General features: G+C 39.8%; 1 protein-coding gene across 2 annotated transcripts in view; it reads left to right on the plus strand.

Moving 5' to 3' along the window:
* The window catches only part of LOC306876032 (synaptic vesicle membrane protein VAT-1 homolog-like), a 71,929-nt gene extending 54,961 nt beyond the window's left edge, over positions 1–16,968 (plus strand). The window contains exons 8-10 of one of the 2 annotated variants that reach the window (XR_013784796.1): positions 8,324–8,407; positions 13,589–14,312; positions 15,113–16,490. Coding sequence is in view for 1 of the 2 variants with exons in the window: in XM_079426923.1 (XP_079283049.1) it covers positions 8,324–8,407; positions 13,589–13,687 (183 nt within the window). In the remaining variant the exon portion in view is untranslated. Of the gene's footprint in view, positions 1–8,323; positions 8,408–13,588 lie in introns of both variants that reach the window. The other variant, XM_079426923.1, reaches the window with a different exon arrangement.
* The last annotated feature ends 799 nt before the right edge of the window (positions 16,969–17,767 follow it).

Below are 17,767 nucleotides of genomic sequence, written 5' to 3' on the forward strand. Positions count from 1 at the left end.
CATGGCTGATAGTAAGACATGCAAACGTAAAAGAAAACCAAACTGAACTCAAGAACAGCTGTTAGTCAAGTCAAGTCAAGTCACCTTTATTTATATAGCGCTTTTTACAATGCAAATTGTGTCAAAGCACTGCACAATATCAAAAAAAGGAAAATAATGTGTCAATAAGTTTAAATAATGTCTTTGCAATAAGGTCGGCGATATCGCTGGAAATGAAGCGTCCCCAACTAAGCAAGCCAGAAGCGACAGCGGCAAGGAACCAAAACTCCATCAAAACTCCATGTTACTTCTTGCCCAACTGGTTAATGAAAAGGATAACCTCCAAACCCAAAGGTGATACCTTTTTAAAAGCTCATTATCGTCAAATGTTTCTAAAATGTTTAAATTCCAAGCCAGATTGCCGGCAATAGCCAGTTTAGGATAGTTGTGACTTGGTCTTAGTGACTTAGGAGTCCTCTTCACTACTCCTAACATTTCACAGATTTAGGAGCTAGTTTTAGCGCTAAAACGCTTTGTGAAATAATCTTAGAGCAAAAATTTAGGAGTCCTAAGCCCATTATTTTTTAAGATTTTCTCCTAAATCGGCAAGTTATGTGCTACTTTTAGTCTTAAGATGTTTTGTGAATACGGACCCAGGTCAAAAGTTCGGAATAATTAAGATTTTTTTTTTTTTTTTAAAAGACTTTTATGCTCCTTATACCAAGGCTGCATTTATTTGATGAAACATACAGTTAATTTATTCTTGTGAGGGCAAAGCTCAACTTTTTAAAAAAATGTCATGTGACACTAATTTTAAATAAAGATCATGTGGCACTGAAGACTGGAGTAATGATGCTGAAAATTCAGCTTTCCCATCACAGGAATAAATTACATTTTAAAATATATTAAAAGAGAAAATAGTTATTTTAAATTATAATGTGTCACAATATTATGTACAGTGGGGCAAATAAGTATGATACACTGTCGATTTTTCAAGTTTTCCCACTTACAAAGAATGGAGAGATCTGTAATTTTCATTGTAGGTACACCTCAACTGTGAGAGACAGAATATATATATAAAAAAAAAAAAACTCATTGTATGATTTTTGAATAATTGATTTCCATTTTATTGCATGAAATATGTATTTGATCACCTACCAACCAGCAAGAATTCTGGCTCTCACAGACCTGTTAGTTTGTCTTTAAGAAGCCCTCCTATCCTCCAATCATTACCTGTATTAATTGCACCAATTTGAACTTGTTACCTGTATAAAAGACACCTGTTCACACACTCAATCAATCCGACTCCAACCTCTCCACTATGGGCAAGACCAAAGAGCTGTCTAAGGACACTAGGGACAAAATTGTAGATCTGCACAAGGCTGGGATGGGCTACAGGACAATAGGCAAACAGCTTGGTGAGAAGGCAACAACTGTTGGTGCAATTATTAGAAAATGGAAGAAATTCAAGATGACTGTCAATCTCCCTCGGACTGGGGCTCCATGCAAGATCTCGCCTCGTGGAGTATCAATGATCCTTAGAAAGGTGAGGGATCAGCCTAGAACTACACGAGAGGACCTGGTCAATGACCTGAAGAGAGCTGGGACCACAGTCTCCACGGTTACCAGTAACACACTACACGTCATGGATTAAAATCCTGCAACGTGCGCAAGGACCCCCTGCTCAAGCCAGCACCAACCCAATAGAAAATCTATGGAGGGAGCTGAAACTCCGTGTTTCTCAGCGACATCCCCAAAACCTGAAAGATCTGGAGAAGACCTGTATGGAGGAGTGGGCCAAAATCCCTGCTGCAGTGTGTGCAAACCTGGTCAAGAACTACAGGAAACGTCTGACCTCTGTAACTGTAAACAAAGGTTTCTGTACCAAATATTAAGTTCTATTTTTTTATTGTATCAAATATTTATTTCATGCAATAAAATGGAAATTAATTATTCAAAAATCATACAATGTGATTTTCTGGATTTTTAAAAAATATTCTGTCTCTCACAGTTGAGGTGTACCTACGATGAAAATTACAGATCTCTCCATTCTTTGTAAGTGGGAAAACTTGAAAAATCGGCACTGTATCAAATACTTATTTGCCTCACTGTATATTGTATATTTCTCATTTTTACTGTATTTCATTAAATAAATGCAGCCTTGATGACCATAAGTGACTTCTTTCAAAAGCATAAAAAGAAATCTTAATTATTCCAGAGTTTTGACAAGTAGTGTATTATGATGAGTGAAATGAGTGGAACTACAATCTTATGATTTTCGTAACAAATTGACAGTAAAATGAGTCAGAAGATTGATGAGCATAGCCAGGCTGACAGCTGGTACAGCTGACAGTGATGGACAGGATGATTGTTTGAGACAGAAGGCATGTTCTTTCTCCAGACTATCAGCGTAAAACCGGGTTCTTTTGACGATATATCACCTATATTAAGGTGTTGATGAATACTAATGATGCTCTCACAGAGACGGTTAAGTTGCATTGTTAATGATAATGGGCCTAGAACAGACTCTTGTGGCACACCAGCCTTTGTCAGTGCTTATTTGAACATGAAACGCTAGCAAAATTATTTGTTTACAACAATATTGAACATATTTACTGTAACGTTGTGATGGAGAGACTTTGAAATTGTCTTCCATCACTGTTTTCGCTGTTAATGTTGATTCTGCTTTTTTGTATTTCCTCGTCTAACTAAGTGGGTGTGGCAATAGGATGTGCAAACTGAGAGAAATGTAAATGTTTGTGCAAATGTTTTGGTTTATCTGTTCTCTTTTTAATTGAATTATTAATTGTATTTATCTTCTTAAACTCTTGTTTCTAAATCTCATGTATATCCTAAGAGTCAAGAGTCAAAGTCAAGAGTTTCTTATAAAAATGGTACGTTCCAATTTGGGCCACTAGTAGTAAGGGAGTGGACGGATAGAGCGCTTGGAACAAGATTGTAGTGTTGTTTAGCATGTGAAACTCCAGCCTCAATGTCGTAGACGGGAGTTGGTACTGTTTTTAGTACTTGCAGTTCTAGTTTTAGACAGTTTTTATTACAATCTTTCTTTTAAGCTCTTGCACATTTTGCACATCTGCTCTAAAAAAACAACCATTTGGACTTCGCTGTTGATTTTCCTTGTGACTGCTCGGGTCATCATCACAAACATACTTAAGACACTTTTTGTTTATAACAGCTTTACGCGAAACAATGACTTCAGGTGTGGAGGATATCAGAATAAAACTCGTGTGTGCAATAGACCAAGACACTAGGTTGGTGTAGGGGACTGTGGATGAGAAGCGTCTTTTAAATGGCAATTAAATGTTTTTTGAATCGTTAAGAATTTTTACCATCGAGTGGTAGTGATATTTATTCCTTTTTCATCATTTTGGCCTCAGAAAGCTGATGCCTGGAACTGTTAACAGCTGTCATGTTTATTAATTTACCAGTTCATCCAGTTAACAGTCACTTTACAAGATGTGGACATACTGTACATCCCCCACATAACCTGTGGGCACAGTATAAACTCTTACATGATACTCATATTGTGCAATACTGTCATGTGTATTCTGTCTGGTTGTGCAGTGTGCCTTGTGATGTCTTGTGAATAACCTGCACCTTGTAATTAATTTTATCTCGGTCTTACTACTGAAAATACTACTACTTCATCCTTAAAGCTCATCAGAATCAGAATCAGTTTTATTCGCCAAGTGTGCGCGAACACACAAGGAATTTGTTGTGGTTTTTAAGAAGCTCTGGTACATACATGCATACATACATATCTGACATGAGAACAGAAACATTTAAATAAGACTTAACAATAATAATAATAATAATGTGTAAGAATCTGGAACAGAAGACTTATGTACAGATTTGTGCCTCATTTACTCTATATATACAGCTGTTTAGAAAAATATGCATATATATTTACAAAGTACTAGGGAGAGAGTCAATAATTAGAGATGGGGAATTAATTACAGGCATGAATTACAGGACACAGGTAATAATTCCTGTGTTAGTTGTTTAAGCTGGAGATGGCATGGGGGAAAAAATGTTTTTATGCCTAGATGTTCAAGTGCACAGAGATCTGTAGCATCTGCCTGAGGGGAGAAGGGTCTGTGATGATGTTACCTGCCCGTTTCTTCACTCTGGAGTAGTACAAGTCCTGAAGGCTGGGCAGGTGGACACCAATGATCCTTTCTGCTGACCTAACAGTCTGCTGCAGTCTTCTTATATCTGATTTGTTGGCTGACCCAAACCATACGGTTATAGAAGAGCACAGGACTGACTCAATAACAGCAGAGTAAAACTGTGTCATGTGTGCCTGTGGTAGGTTGAACTTTTTCAGTTGACGAAGAAAGTACAATCTCTGCTGAGCCTTTTTCATGATGGAGTCGATGTGAATATCCCACTTACATTTACATTTATTCATTTAGCTGACGCTTTTATCCAAAGCGACTTACAATTGCTATATATGTCAGAGGTTGCACGCCTCTGGAGCAACTAGGGGTTAAGTGTCTTGCTCAGGGACACATTGGTGTCTCACAGTGGATTCGAACCCGGGTCTCTCACACCAAAGGCATGTGTCTTATCCACTGCGCCATCACCAGACCACTTCAGGTCCTGGGAGATGGTGGCACCCAGGAACCTGAATGACTCCACTGCAGTCACAGTGCTGTTCATGATTGTGAGTGGGGGGAGAGCAGGGGGTTTTCTCCTGAAGTCCACTATCATCTCTACAGTTTTGAGCGTGTTGAGCTCCAGGATGTTGTGACTGCACCAGACAGCTGATCAACCTCCTGTCTGTAAGCAGACTCGTCACCGTCCTGGATGAGGCCGATGACTGTAGTGTCATCTGCAAACTTCAGAAGTTTGACAGAGGGGTCTTTAGAGGTTCAGTCGTTCATGTAGAGGGAGAAGAGCAGTGGGGAGAGAACGTAGCCCTGAGGAGCTCCTGTGCTGATGGTGCGGGTGTTGGATGTGCGTTTTCCCAGCCTCACTAGCTGCTACCTGTCTGTCAGGAAGCTGGTGATCCACTGATAGACGGAGGTGGGGACGGAGAGCTGTGTCAGTTTATTCTGAAGGGTGCTCGGGATGAGGGTGTTGAAGGCGGAGCTAAAGTCCACAAACAGGATCCTTGCATAAGTCCCTGGTTTGTCCAGATGTTGGAGGATAAATAAGTGATTGATGGTTGTTCAGGTCTATGCAATTGAACATATTGCTGTAAACTTGGGATTTCATATTTTCATTCTCTTAAACTCATCCTTTCCTCACTTTCTCTCTTTCTGCCACGTGTGAATGCTTGTGTTCATGTGTTAGATTAGTTTATGTCTTAGGTTTATATAAATAAAATCTTATTTATATTGAAAAGAGAAGTATCTTGTGTTTTGTGCACACAAGTTAATGTCTTAATCTGTCGATTTTGTTACTGTGCTATTAAATAGTGTTTTCACTATATTTTGGATTTTAATATCCAGTGCAGAGTTTGTTATACGGCTCGTTCAGTGAATCGCCGTAACAGTGATTCTGTTCAAATCCCTATAAAATCATAAATGATTCCCTTTGAGCTAAATTAAACAATTTCTTTAAATTACATATTAATATTACGTTTTATTACGTTACAAGGATGAAGTGCAGTCCCATGTTGACTGCATCATCCACTGACCTGTTTGCTCGGTAAGCAAACTGCAGGGGGTCCAGCAAGGGACCAGTAAAGTCCTTCAGGTGAGCCAACATGAGCCTCTCAAATGACTTCATCACCACAAACGTTTAAGCAACAGGTCTGTAGTCATAAGTCCTGTGAATTTTGGTTTCTTGGGTACAGGGATGATGGTGGAGCGTTTGAAGCAGGAGGGGACTTCACACAGCTCCAGTGATCTGTTGAAGATCAATGTGAAGATGGATGATAGCTGGACAGCACAGGCTGGAGAGACACCGTCTGGGCCTTTGGCTTTCCTTATCTTTTGTTACTTATATCTTCTTCACAGATCTTGATTACAGGCTGAGAAACAGTAGGGGGGAGGGAGGGGGAAGGTGTTGATGGCTGTGTTGTGAGACGGTCAGAGTGGATGTGGGGTGTCAGACCAGGCTTTGTATTTCAAATCTGCAATAAAACTTGTTCAAGTCTTGTTCAAGTCTTTCAGGCCTTTCCACACTGATGTAGAGTCGTTGCTTGAAAGCTGTTTTTTTTTTTTTTAGCTTTTCAGAGTAGTTTTTCTTTGCCACTCTTATCTCTCTATTCAGTGTGTATTTGGCCTGTTTGCACAAGACTTTGTTCCCACTCCTGTGAGCATCCTCTCTGGCCTGGCGAAGCTGTTTGAGTTTTGTACTGAACCAAGGTTTGTTGTTGTTAAATGTTAAGTAAGTCCTTAAAGACTTACTTAACATTAAGTCAGTCATTAAAGCTACCATACAAGTTTTGGACCAACCTAACTAATGATGTGATAGTAGCTCATTTTCTTTGTTTTTGTAACCGCATCTTCATCTTGACATTTGGCAATTAACTATAACGTATCAATGCTTTTTTAAATTCTAGGCTGTGAAATGTGTGGATAAAGGCTGAAATGCACTACACAACTTTTCAAATTGGAATTTAAACACTATCCACCTTTTTTCTAATGAATCTAATGAATAAATCTTTTCGATTTTGGGTGGCACTTCCGGTTTGGGTTCCACTCAGATAATGTAACATTCAGTATTTTAATGTGACATGGAGTAACAAGAATATATAGCAAAAGCTCTTTTCAATTCGATGCATTCTTTTCCTCCTCATTATTTGAATTTTTCCTTTGTATTCTGCTGCAAAAAGAAAACCTATACTGTGTGTTTGTGGTCTTCTCTCCCAATTTAATTTAAGATATAAACCATGAATAACTCACTGGAATGCACTAAGAATCTCTCCTCCCCAACTCTTCGTGTCTTTTTCCAGGCTTGTTTTCACATGGATGCTTTAAAATGTAATTGTCTCCCCTTCTCACTTCTAATCCCTATTAGCAGTGTTTACTGAAATGTTTCTAAAGCAGGTACATCCAGTATTTGTTATCTGCCAAAATGACGGAAATCACTTTGAAATATCACAGTCTGAAATATTATCACTTATAATATCACATTTTTGATTGAAGTCAACATATGTTACATAATATAGACATAGTACTGCAGTAATTTTTAATATGTCTGTATTATTTCTGTGGAAATAATTGTGCTTTTGGGGTATTTCGTGGCAAGTAATTTGTTAATGCTTTTGCACTTTTAAATTTCCTTTAATGATTGATGGTTGAAGGGTGAGTAGAAAAGTTCTTGAAAATGCTTATTATTGCATTAATAGAGTTAAGCTTTCAATGATTGTTTACAGTGTAACAGAAGTTACACCCATAATTCATGCAAATCATCAGGTGTGTAGGAAAAAGGTGGATAGGCATCATACGCTTTCCAGCTTTGTAGAGGAAAAACTGGGCATCATACAGTAAATGACTGAGGATCTCACACTACCAGACTCTTTATGAGAGTCTTTCCGAACATAAAAACTCATATAGGAACATGCATCTTTTTGCTTAAACGTGTATGAGTTTTAAAATATCAAACATGTTTTATTGCAACTGGATGAAATCGTAGTCTGAAGTTAAAAGTCTGTGTCCATCTCCACAGACTATGCAATTTTCTGTGAAATCTGTCAACTCCAACAGTCTGGCTCCGACTTTCAACAGTTAGCGTTGACTCATCCAGGCTACAAATTATGGAGAAAAACTGTGAATTTAGTGTACTCCAGCCTTTAGGGTGGTGCAAACCCATATGGTTTTCTTTCTTAGAGCACAAAAGGAGATGGCTGGCCATTCCTTCCCATAGAATTGAATTGAAATGGGACTGAAACTTTCCAAACGGATGCAATAGCACCTAAGAAGTCATCCACAAAATTTGTTATTATTTTTCATTAAGTCTTCAGAAGTCATAGAACAGCTGTGTGTGAGGGACAGACAGAAATGTAGGAAGTCTTATTTTGAACCTCACTGAAGTCGCTGATGTAATCGCAACGGCACACTGGAAAAAGTGTCTATAGTCCCTATTCATACTTTTGAGCTCCGCTGGAGACATAAAATCATACAGGTTAGAAACAACAATGAGGATTTAGAATGAGTTACATAAAAACTGACAGAATTAATTGGTGAAGTTTAAGTAGAGTGCATTGGTTGTACTGATTGCTGATTGTGACTCTGCTGCCCCCTTTAGTATTGTCTGTGACACTATGCACGTGACATGAGGCAGTATGGAGCTTATGCATCACTTATTGATTTGTTTGACTTAATGAAGTTTCGTGTGTGTGTGATTTGTTGCTCTTGTTAACCTGTAGGTGAAGGAAGCCATGCAGAGAATCCATGACAGAGGAAACATAGGGAAGCTGATTTTGGATGTAGAAAAGTCTCCCACGCCTTTGGTGAGTGAGTCATCCTAAAACCTGCCTTTGAATTTAGACCCATGTTCTAAGGCGAGCAAAACATTATGTGCAAAACATTATAATTATCATGTCAACCATTGGTGCTGCCCTTTAATTTTTCTGTTTTCATAATGTCTTGCATTGTTCAGTTTTCTAACATCATTATTTTTTAGATTCTGTGTATCCAAAACTGTGTGAGGGGAAAAAAGGGATCTTTTATGAAGCACAAAGACACATATGAATAATGCACCTGTTTACTTAAAAAAGGAACAAAAAATGGTATTATGACAGTGATCCGAGAGTCGGGCGACATCACCTCAGCTGTTTCCATGGAGACTGCGTCTTATGACGCTGTCCTCAGAGGAGACATCCTGTGGAAATTGTGGCCTAAAACACCTTGCTTTCATGAAATCTAACTTTAGTGTCTTCACTTCAACTTGGGAAGTTCTCAAAGGAGCAACTGAAGAAGAAAATCTGATAAAATTGTTTTCCATGTTCTCCCTTCCCAAAAGAAGATTAGCTTCTAGCCTCAGAAGCCTTGATCTACTGTGTTTTAGATGTTTCTCCTCAAATGAGGAAGGTGTTTGAAGAATCAGTTGATAATGTGTAAACTGTCGCTCATAGCTCAGGACCCTTAAGGGATAGTTTAACTAAAAATGAAAATGCTGTCATCATTTACCCATCATTTACTTTCTTCCTTCTGTAGAACACTAAAGAAGATATTTTGAAGAACATTGTCTAAACAACATCAGGTTATTTTAGTATCATTGAGATTTTATTTCTAGTTTTTAGTAACAGTTTGAATTAGTTTTAGTAGTGCTGTCAAACCATTAATCACATCCAAAATAAACGTTTTTATGTAATATATGTGTGTGTACTGTGTATATTACGTATATATAAGTAGACACACATGCACGTATATATTTTGAAAATATTTACAATGTATTTTTTTATATTTATATAATTTATATTATATTATATATAAATAAATTGAATAATTTCTTGATTAAATATATTTATCACTGCCGAGTATTGTTAGCCAGTCTACCTTACAAAGCGTTTCCCTGTGTTCATAGTCTTAGTCTTGCCTTGTTTTCCTGCCGTGTCTGACCCTGCCCGTGTTTACTGGATTTACCCTTAGCCTCTGCCGTTTGGACTCTGTTCGCTCCCCGTTTGGACTTTTGCTCTCGCTTTTGGATTATCTCTCTGCCTTGCCCTTTGGATACTGTTCGCTGATCGTCGACCCACGCTTGTTCCACGGATTGCTTTGTCTTGCCCTTGCCATACCTGTTTGCCACTGTCTGACCCTGCCTGTATCACGACCATGTTTGCTAATAAAGCCTTGCGAATGGATCCGCACGTCTCACGTCTCGTCAACCCCGTAACAGAATACTCGGCCAAAAGAGGATCCAGCGGCTTTTCTGGTAGATGTTGGCCAAGTATGGACCTGGCAGGTATGTTGCTGGCCCTCAAGCAGGGAACGCGCTCCCTTGAAGATTACACTAGTGAATACCTGATTTTGGCAAATGGCTCTGACTTGCCGGATTGTCTATTGATAGATTTTTTCTGTGAAGGCATTAACCAGCCGCTGAAGTCACGATTAACCCTTGAAGGTCCCCGATCGTCACTAGGCGAGTTTATGGACTATGCTCTGCTGACTGTGGGTTCAGCGTTCACCGTGGGGGTTGCGGAGGAACGCGACAACGGCCCCAATTATGTCAAAGAGCCAAGTCGAGTCCCAGCCTCCGTCAAAGAGCCAAGTCGAGTCCCAGCCTCCGTCAAAGAGCCAAGTCGAGTCCCAGTCTCCGTCAAAGAGCCAAGTCGAGTCCCAGCCTCCGTCAAAGAGCCAAGTCGAGTCCCAGCCTCCGTCAAAGAGCCAGAGTCTGCTCACGTCATGCCTGCCAAGCCAGAGTCTGCTCACGTCAAGCCAGAGTCTGCTCACGTCAAGCCAGAGTCTGCTCACGTCAAGCCAGAGTCTGCTCACGTCAAGCCAGAGTCTGCTCACGTCAAGCCAGAGTCTGCTCACGTCAAGCCAGAGTCTGCTCACGTCAAGCCAGAGTCTGCTCACGTCATGCCTGCCAAGCCAGAGTCACAGCACGTCTCAGTGCTCCAGCCAGAGTCACAGCACGTCTCAGTGCTCCAGCCAGAGTCTCTCACACCCAAGGATTTAAGGTCAGTCCTTCGAGTTCCCTGTCTGGTTTCCAGCATAAGGGATGCACCACTGATATCAGTGTGAGCAGCTGGCATTCCCAGGGCCTCAACCCTGGCTGTTACAGAGACTGTTCCCCTGACCTCAGTGCTTCCCGTTATGGCGGTTGCCATTTTGAGTGTGTGGGCTGCACACTGTGCTCCTGAGGCCTCTCCTGTCCACGAGTCTGCTCCTGAGGCCTCTTCTATTCACGAGTCTGCTCCAGTGCCTCCAGAGGTGGCGGCTTCCGCTGCAGAACCTCCCGAAGTGGTGGCACCTACTCCTGAACTCACGGTCTGCCCTGTCACGGCCAAGGAGGCCGTCCCTGAACTCGCTGTCTACCCTGTCACGGCCAAGGAGGCCGTCCCTGAACTCGCTGTCTACCCTGTCACGGCCAAGGAGGCCGTCCCTGAACTCGCTGTCTGCCCTGTCACGGCCACGGAGGCCGTTTCTGTACTCACTGTCTGCCTTGTCACGGCCACGGAGGCCGTTCCTGACCTCATGGTCTGCCCTGTCACGGCCATGGAGGTCGTTCCTGAACTCCCTGTCTGCCCTGTCACGGCCATGGAGGCCGTTCCTGAACTCACTGTCTGCCCTGTCACGGTCACGGAGGCCGTCCCTGAACTCACTGTCTGCCCTGTTACGGCCAAGGCGGCCGTCTGTGAACTCACGCCCGGCCCTGTCACGGCCAAGGAGGCCGTCTGTGAACTCACGCCCTGTCCTGTCACGGCTAAAGAGGCCGTCTGTGAGCTCACGCCCTGTCCTGTCACGGCTAAAGAGGCCGCCTGTGAGCTCACGCCCTGTCCTGTCACGGCTAAAGAGGCCGTCTGTGAGCTCTCGCCCTGTCCTGTCACGGCTAAAGAAGCCTTCTGTGAAGCTTCGTACTGTCCTGCCACAGCCATGGAGACCGTCCATGAACTCTCGACCTGCTCGGTCACGGCTCCTGTGACCATGGGGACTCTCTCTGTGGTGTCTGTCTCTGTTCTCCCCAGATCCCTGATCCTGCCATGGCTTCCTCACCAGTCCGCTCTGCCGTGGAGATACTCTGCCCTGTCTACGCCACACTGGTGGGCTCCGGCTCTGTCTGCTCCGCGGTGGTGGTCAGCTGTCTGGCTCGGGGGGTCTCCTGCTCCGCCCAGGTGGGCTCTGGTCTCGCCTGCTCCGCCCTGGTGGGCTCCGGTCCCGTCTGCTCCGCCCTGGCCTCTGGCTCCGCCCTGGTTTCCTGCTCTGCAGGTTCTGCCTCAGTCCCCGGTCTTCCCACTTCCTCGCGGGCCTGGCCCTCCGTCCCTCCCCCTGTTCCGCCTCTGCTCCACCGCCCTCCTGGATTGTTTGGGAGCGTCTGGAAGCCGCTCTTTGGGGGGTGGCTATGTCACGAATCTGGTCCATGCTCTCCCGGTCAACCACCACTAGAGGTCACCCGTTCACCACATTGACTTTTTCACTCACAACACACTGGACTCCATTTCCCACAATTCATTGCACTGACGACACGCACAGCTGTTCACCATTATCTCGCCCACACCTGATTATCATTTCACAATCACTCACTCACTATTTAAGTCTGGGACTTGCTATTGCTCACTGCCGAGTATTGTTAGCCAGTCTACCTTACAAAGCGTTTCCCTGTATTCATAGTCTTAGTCTTGCCTTGTTTTCCTGCCGTGTCTGACCCTGCCCGTGTTTACTGGATTTACCCTTAGCCTCTGCCGTTTGGACTCTGTTCGCTCCCCGTTTGGACTTTTGCTCTCGCTTTTGGATTATCTCTCTGCCTTGCCCTTTGGATACTGTTCGCTGATCGTCGACCCACGCTTGTTCCACGGATTGCTTTGTCTTGCCCTTGCCATACCTGTTTGCCACTGTCTGACCCTGCCTGTATCACGACCATGTTTGCTAATAAAGCCTTGCGAATGGATCCGCACGTCTCACGTCTCGTCAACCCCGTAACAATATACACAGTACACACATATTACATAAACAAAAACTTTTATTTTGGATGCGATTAATGGTTTGCCAGCACTAGTTTTTAGTTATATATTTTTAATAGTTTAATACATTTTTAAAGGTTTAGTAATTTTGGTGTATTTTTGTCATTTTTATTATTAATTTTATATAATATTATTATTTTATTATTAAATATGCCTTTATATCTATATCTTTTCATTAATTAATTTATTTATTTTAGTTTTTTAAGTTTTGGCGATTTTTTTTTTTTCATTTACTAAATAAAAACAAAAAATGTTTCCTTGTCGACTGTCTGAAATAATAAAATATTTAAAAAAATAATTATTTTTATTATTGTTTTTATGGTTTTAGATTAAGATACTTTTTCATTTTAATAGCTTTATACATTAAAATATATTTATATGGTTTTATATTTAGTTTAAGTTAACTATAATAACCCTAAACATCATTAGCATGCATTTACTTTAATTTTATGGACAAAATAATAATAATAAATAAAAATTTACATTTTATTTCAGTATTGCTTTTACTTGATTATCTGTTATGTTTTGTAATTTTTGCTATTTGTCATTCATATTTAAAGTGTATCGTTTTATTTTGTTTGCTTTTGTGTAAAGAAAGTAACTCTTAAAGGCACTATAGAAAATAATTTTTATTATTATCATTATTCAATATGTTCTTTTGTGTTCCATATAAGAAAGAACATCATACAGGATTGGAACGGAGTAAACATAATTATTGTAGTTGTCAGTTATGTCTCTCTCTCTCTTTCTCTCTCTCTCTCTCTCTCTCTCTCTGTTTAGAAGGTATTTATACATCTTATAGTTATAATGTGTGTATAGAATTTGAGATGTATTTGAGTGTTGAATGTTTTAGTTCAATCCGATATCAGCAATCCTCACAATTGTTGAGATCTCTGAAATGCTAGAGGAGATGCATGCCTGAGAGATTTCCTGCACCTCAGATCATTCTGAGAAGCAGGAGACTGTCAGTTTGTGTGAAAACACAATGATCTTTGATTTCTCTTTCAGATGGCCAATGACAGCACAGAGACCAGTGAGGCAGGTGAGGAAGAAGAGGAGCAAGAGGGAGACAATGACAACAAAGAGCGAATGCCCTTCATTCAGTGAAGCCAGACTCATCCAGAGACTATCATGAACCTGAGCTGAGCTCCGTGTTATTGTGAAACGTATGTGTGTGTTCCGTCTGTTGTTTGTGTGTATCTTTGCCAGTTTTGGACAATGCAGTCCAAAAAATACTCCAAAACACTAAGCGTGTTGTTAAATGTTCGACTGAAGTGCCATTCTTAGTGCGGTGTTGAATTGTTGCAGTGTTTTAGACCAAAACATTACTGTAGGATTGCCTTTTCGTGAAAGCCTTTTGCAGCCTTTCGGATGTTTTATTTGGCCCCGTCAGTCAGTGGATTGACAGATGACTGCAGTCAAAGTCCAAAATGAATGCTTGCCAAGAGACAAATGGAAGTCAAAGTTGGTTTTGGCAAGTAAATTAAACGCAGCAGTGGCTGGAAACGTTACAAGGAACTGCAATTTAATACATCGCGTAGGTCCAATATAAGTGACTTTAAGTCTTTTAATGACTTTTACCTCAATGGGCAATTTACCATATAATGTTTATCAAGGAAAAGTTTTTTGTTTCTCTAGAACTCCATGCAATGGCGCATATGTGAAATATTCCTCTCAATAAAAAATTATTCACTACCAAAAAAATTATTCACCCTCATGTCACTCCAAGCCTGTATGACTTTTTTTGCTGATTTTTTGAAAAATGTTGCTATGGACGTCTGATGAAGGCCTTGAAGTTGGCAGAAACATCTCTGTTTTTGAAGAAATAAAGTATGTTTGCAGAGTGAGCGCTGCACTTTTCTTCTGAAGTTTGAGATTTTTTTGGTCGATCATTTGCATTTTATTTTTGCCGATTTTCAAGCATGTTCGTAACCTTTGACTAATAGGCAAAAAAATCACTGAAACATTTCTCGAAATATCTTCTTTCATCTCCCACAGAAGAAAGAAAGTCATAAGGTTTGGAATGACATGAGGGTGAGTAAATAATGCCTACATAAAACCATTTTATCCATAAGGACAAAACCGTTTTCATTCAATAGAAATAATACTATAAATGATCTCAATTCATTGTGCAGATGTGGCAGGTTAATTTTGGACACTGCTGATGCACACACAAGTGTGTGTGAGAAATGTTTCCTGACAGTTCTGGAGGTGAGAGTGAGACTGTATTTATGACTGAAACTGGTGAAGAAAGGTAAAAGCATAATTCAGCTGGAGCTTCTTGTTGTTCTGTAGGTGATTGTTTGGGTCGCACATTTTTAATGTGGCACTGTTTTTCTGCTCAGAGCATCTGCGTTACTCTTGGTACATCTCAGATCACATTATTTAAGTCTTTAGAAGGACATTTAAATGAGTTGTCATGATCAGCTACTATCTGTAATATACCCCTATAGTATTATGCATGCTTTTGAAAGAAAGCTCACCTCAGAATTAAAATTCTGTCATCATTTACTCACCCTCATGTCATTCCAGACCCGTGTGACTTTCTTTTTTCTATGGAACAGAAATGGAGATATTTTGCTGATTGTTCATGCTGCTCTTTTCCATACAGTGGCCCAGGGGGTGAGTAAACAATGACACAGATGCTTTTGTTTTGGATGAACTATCTCAGTATATCACCAGTAACATGTTCTGATGTTAATGTCAAAGCTAAGCATCATGTTTTTAAATTTCAAACTAATAACCAACAACAAAAAAATAATTCTTAGTGCCTTTTGACGCATATCTGCACTGAGGACCAGAAGGCTTGTCAGTGTTTGTTTTTCTTTTTGTTTTTCATAGAGAATAGACACTTTAATGTCAAATATGTTGAGTGGCTTAAACTCTTTTCTGCTTACATTTACCTCAGAAGTGAAAATTGTGGTTGTGTTAGTTGTGTGTATATGTGAAGGTACATGTTTCAAATCCTCCTAAATTATTAATTAGCTGCCTCTATAGAGAATGTATATAAAAACCAGTCTGATAGTAATTGATCATGACTTGTGCTCATCAGTGTTCCTCCTTTTTGAGTTGTTTCTTTACATTAAAAGAATAGTTCACCAAAAAATTTAAATTTGCTAATAACTTACCCTCCAAGATGTAGTTTATTTCTTCATCAGAACAGATCTGGAGAAATTTAGCTTTACATCTCTTCTCACCAGTGGATCCACTGTAGTGAATGGGTGCCGTCAGAATAGAGAGTGGAATCGTATTTTATCTGGAAACACCTTGATGCCTAAATGATGGATTTGTTTCTTACAAACTTTACAAGACATTCATTGATGGACTGGAGTGGTGTGGATTACTTGTGGATTATTGTGATGTTTTTATCAGCTGTTTTGATTCTGATGGCACCCATTCTCTGCAGAGGATCCATTGGTGAGCAAGTGATGTAACGCTAAATTACTCCAAATCTGTTCCAATGAAGAAACAAACTCATCTACATCTTGGATGGCCTGAAGGAGAGTAAATTTCTAGCAAGTTTTTATTTCTGAGTGAACTATTCCTTTACACATGGGCAAAAAATGACTGATAATAATGACTTCAAACCCAATCCCCCTCTTTCTAATTAGGCCCACCCATTAAGTGTTTTGCTTGTTTCTTGTTTGACTATCAGACTGGTTGTACATGAGTGAGTATATGAAAGGCACACATATTTGACAGTATCTTTCCACATTTTCCTGTTTATTTTGGGTTACAATTGTTTTCTTTAAAGACTCTCCTAATGCATTATTTCTGATGTGTTAGTAGACCCCAGCTCAAGACACATAAGAGCATATTGTTGTGTGTAGTTTTAGTTTGTAGACATGCTTTTATGTTGTGGTTGATTGCAAACACATGAAATCTGAATAAAATGTTGTGCAGAGCATTTATATGGAGAGTTAGTTGGTCTTTATTAAAATGTTGTTCCGCACATCAACCTCATAACCTTTCACGTGACTCCTGTCTGATATTTTGCTGCAGAACAGGTAACACTGATTGAAACATGACACACACAAATGTTTTTTTTTTTGTTTTTTTTCAGTAACCCCAGAGGTTACTCTCAAATGGCACTGAGGAAATTAACAAAGCATCACTTTGTTCTTCTCAGTTAAAAATATTGTGGTCAGTGGCCTTTTCAAGGTTTGTTATTCAGAAATCTGACACATGGCTGTGATAAAAATTGTGTTTGACCTTTCCCATGGATTTCTGACTGTCACTGCAGTAATGGAAATATCTGCCAGAATAATTAAGTGTTTTTCTGAAAAAGTTCTTTTGATTACCTGCCCCAAATGAATATTTGAAATAATTTCTGGGATTGAAGCTTGTAAGCCTCATAAATGACAAAAATAAAATCATTTATGTATCATGATTTAGCAATATGTATCATATTTCTAAATTATTTATTTTTATTTAATGTGAGGAACAGGCTGAATTTGTTAACTCTACAGTATGGTTCCGTTTGTTCAAATAAACTATTTAGCTAACATTAAATAACAATGAAAAATACTTATAATTCAATGTACATTACTAAAACTGAATTTTGTATCTGTAATATTATTTGCTGGACCTCAGCTAATAATAACAATAAACAGTTGAATTTTTATTAAATAACATTCACAAATAATAATAAATTATGTAACAAATGTATTGCTCATTGTTAATATTAGTTAATGCATTAACATCGTTAACTAATGGTATTGTGTTACCTGAAATTTAAAATTTTGACATCCTCAAGTCTCCTTAGCATATGAGAGTTCATGAAATTGATATTTCTGAATTATTTCTTCTTTTAAATCTAATCTTTTCAATGAACAAGTTAATATTTTTTTATAAGTTTGTGTGCTCTCTGCAGCTTGAAAGCTTCGGTCCCTATTTTTTGTAATTGCATGAATTACATTCATGCAGTACATTCAAAATATTAATATTCGCGCTACATCCTCATGAAACATATATATGTATCTGTCAAAATCGTTTTCTTTTGAAAATGAGAAGTAGTTTAGGTGATCTGCAGGGCACATGTCATGTGTTTCAAAGACATGCAGTAAAAGATATTCCCTCTGGGCTGTTTGCTCTTTTCTGCTCTACATTTACATTTAGCTGACGCTTTTATCCAAAGCGACTTACAATTGCTATATATGTCAGAGGTCGCACGCCTCTGGAGCAACT

The sequence above is a fragment of the Barbus barbus genome (assembly GCF_936440315.1).
Source record: "Barbus barbus genome assembly, chromosome: 1".
Lineage (NCBI taxonomy): Eukaryota > Metazoa > Chordata > Actinopteri > Cypriniformes > Cyprinidae > Barbus > Barbus barbus.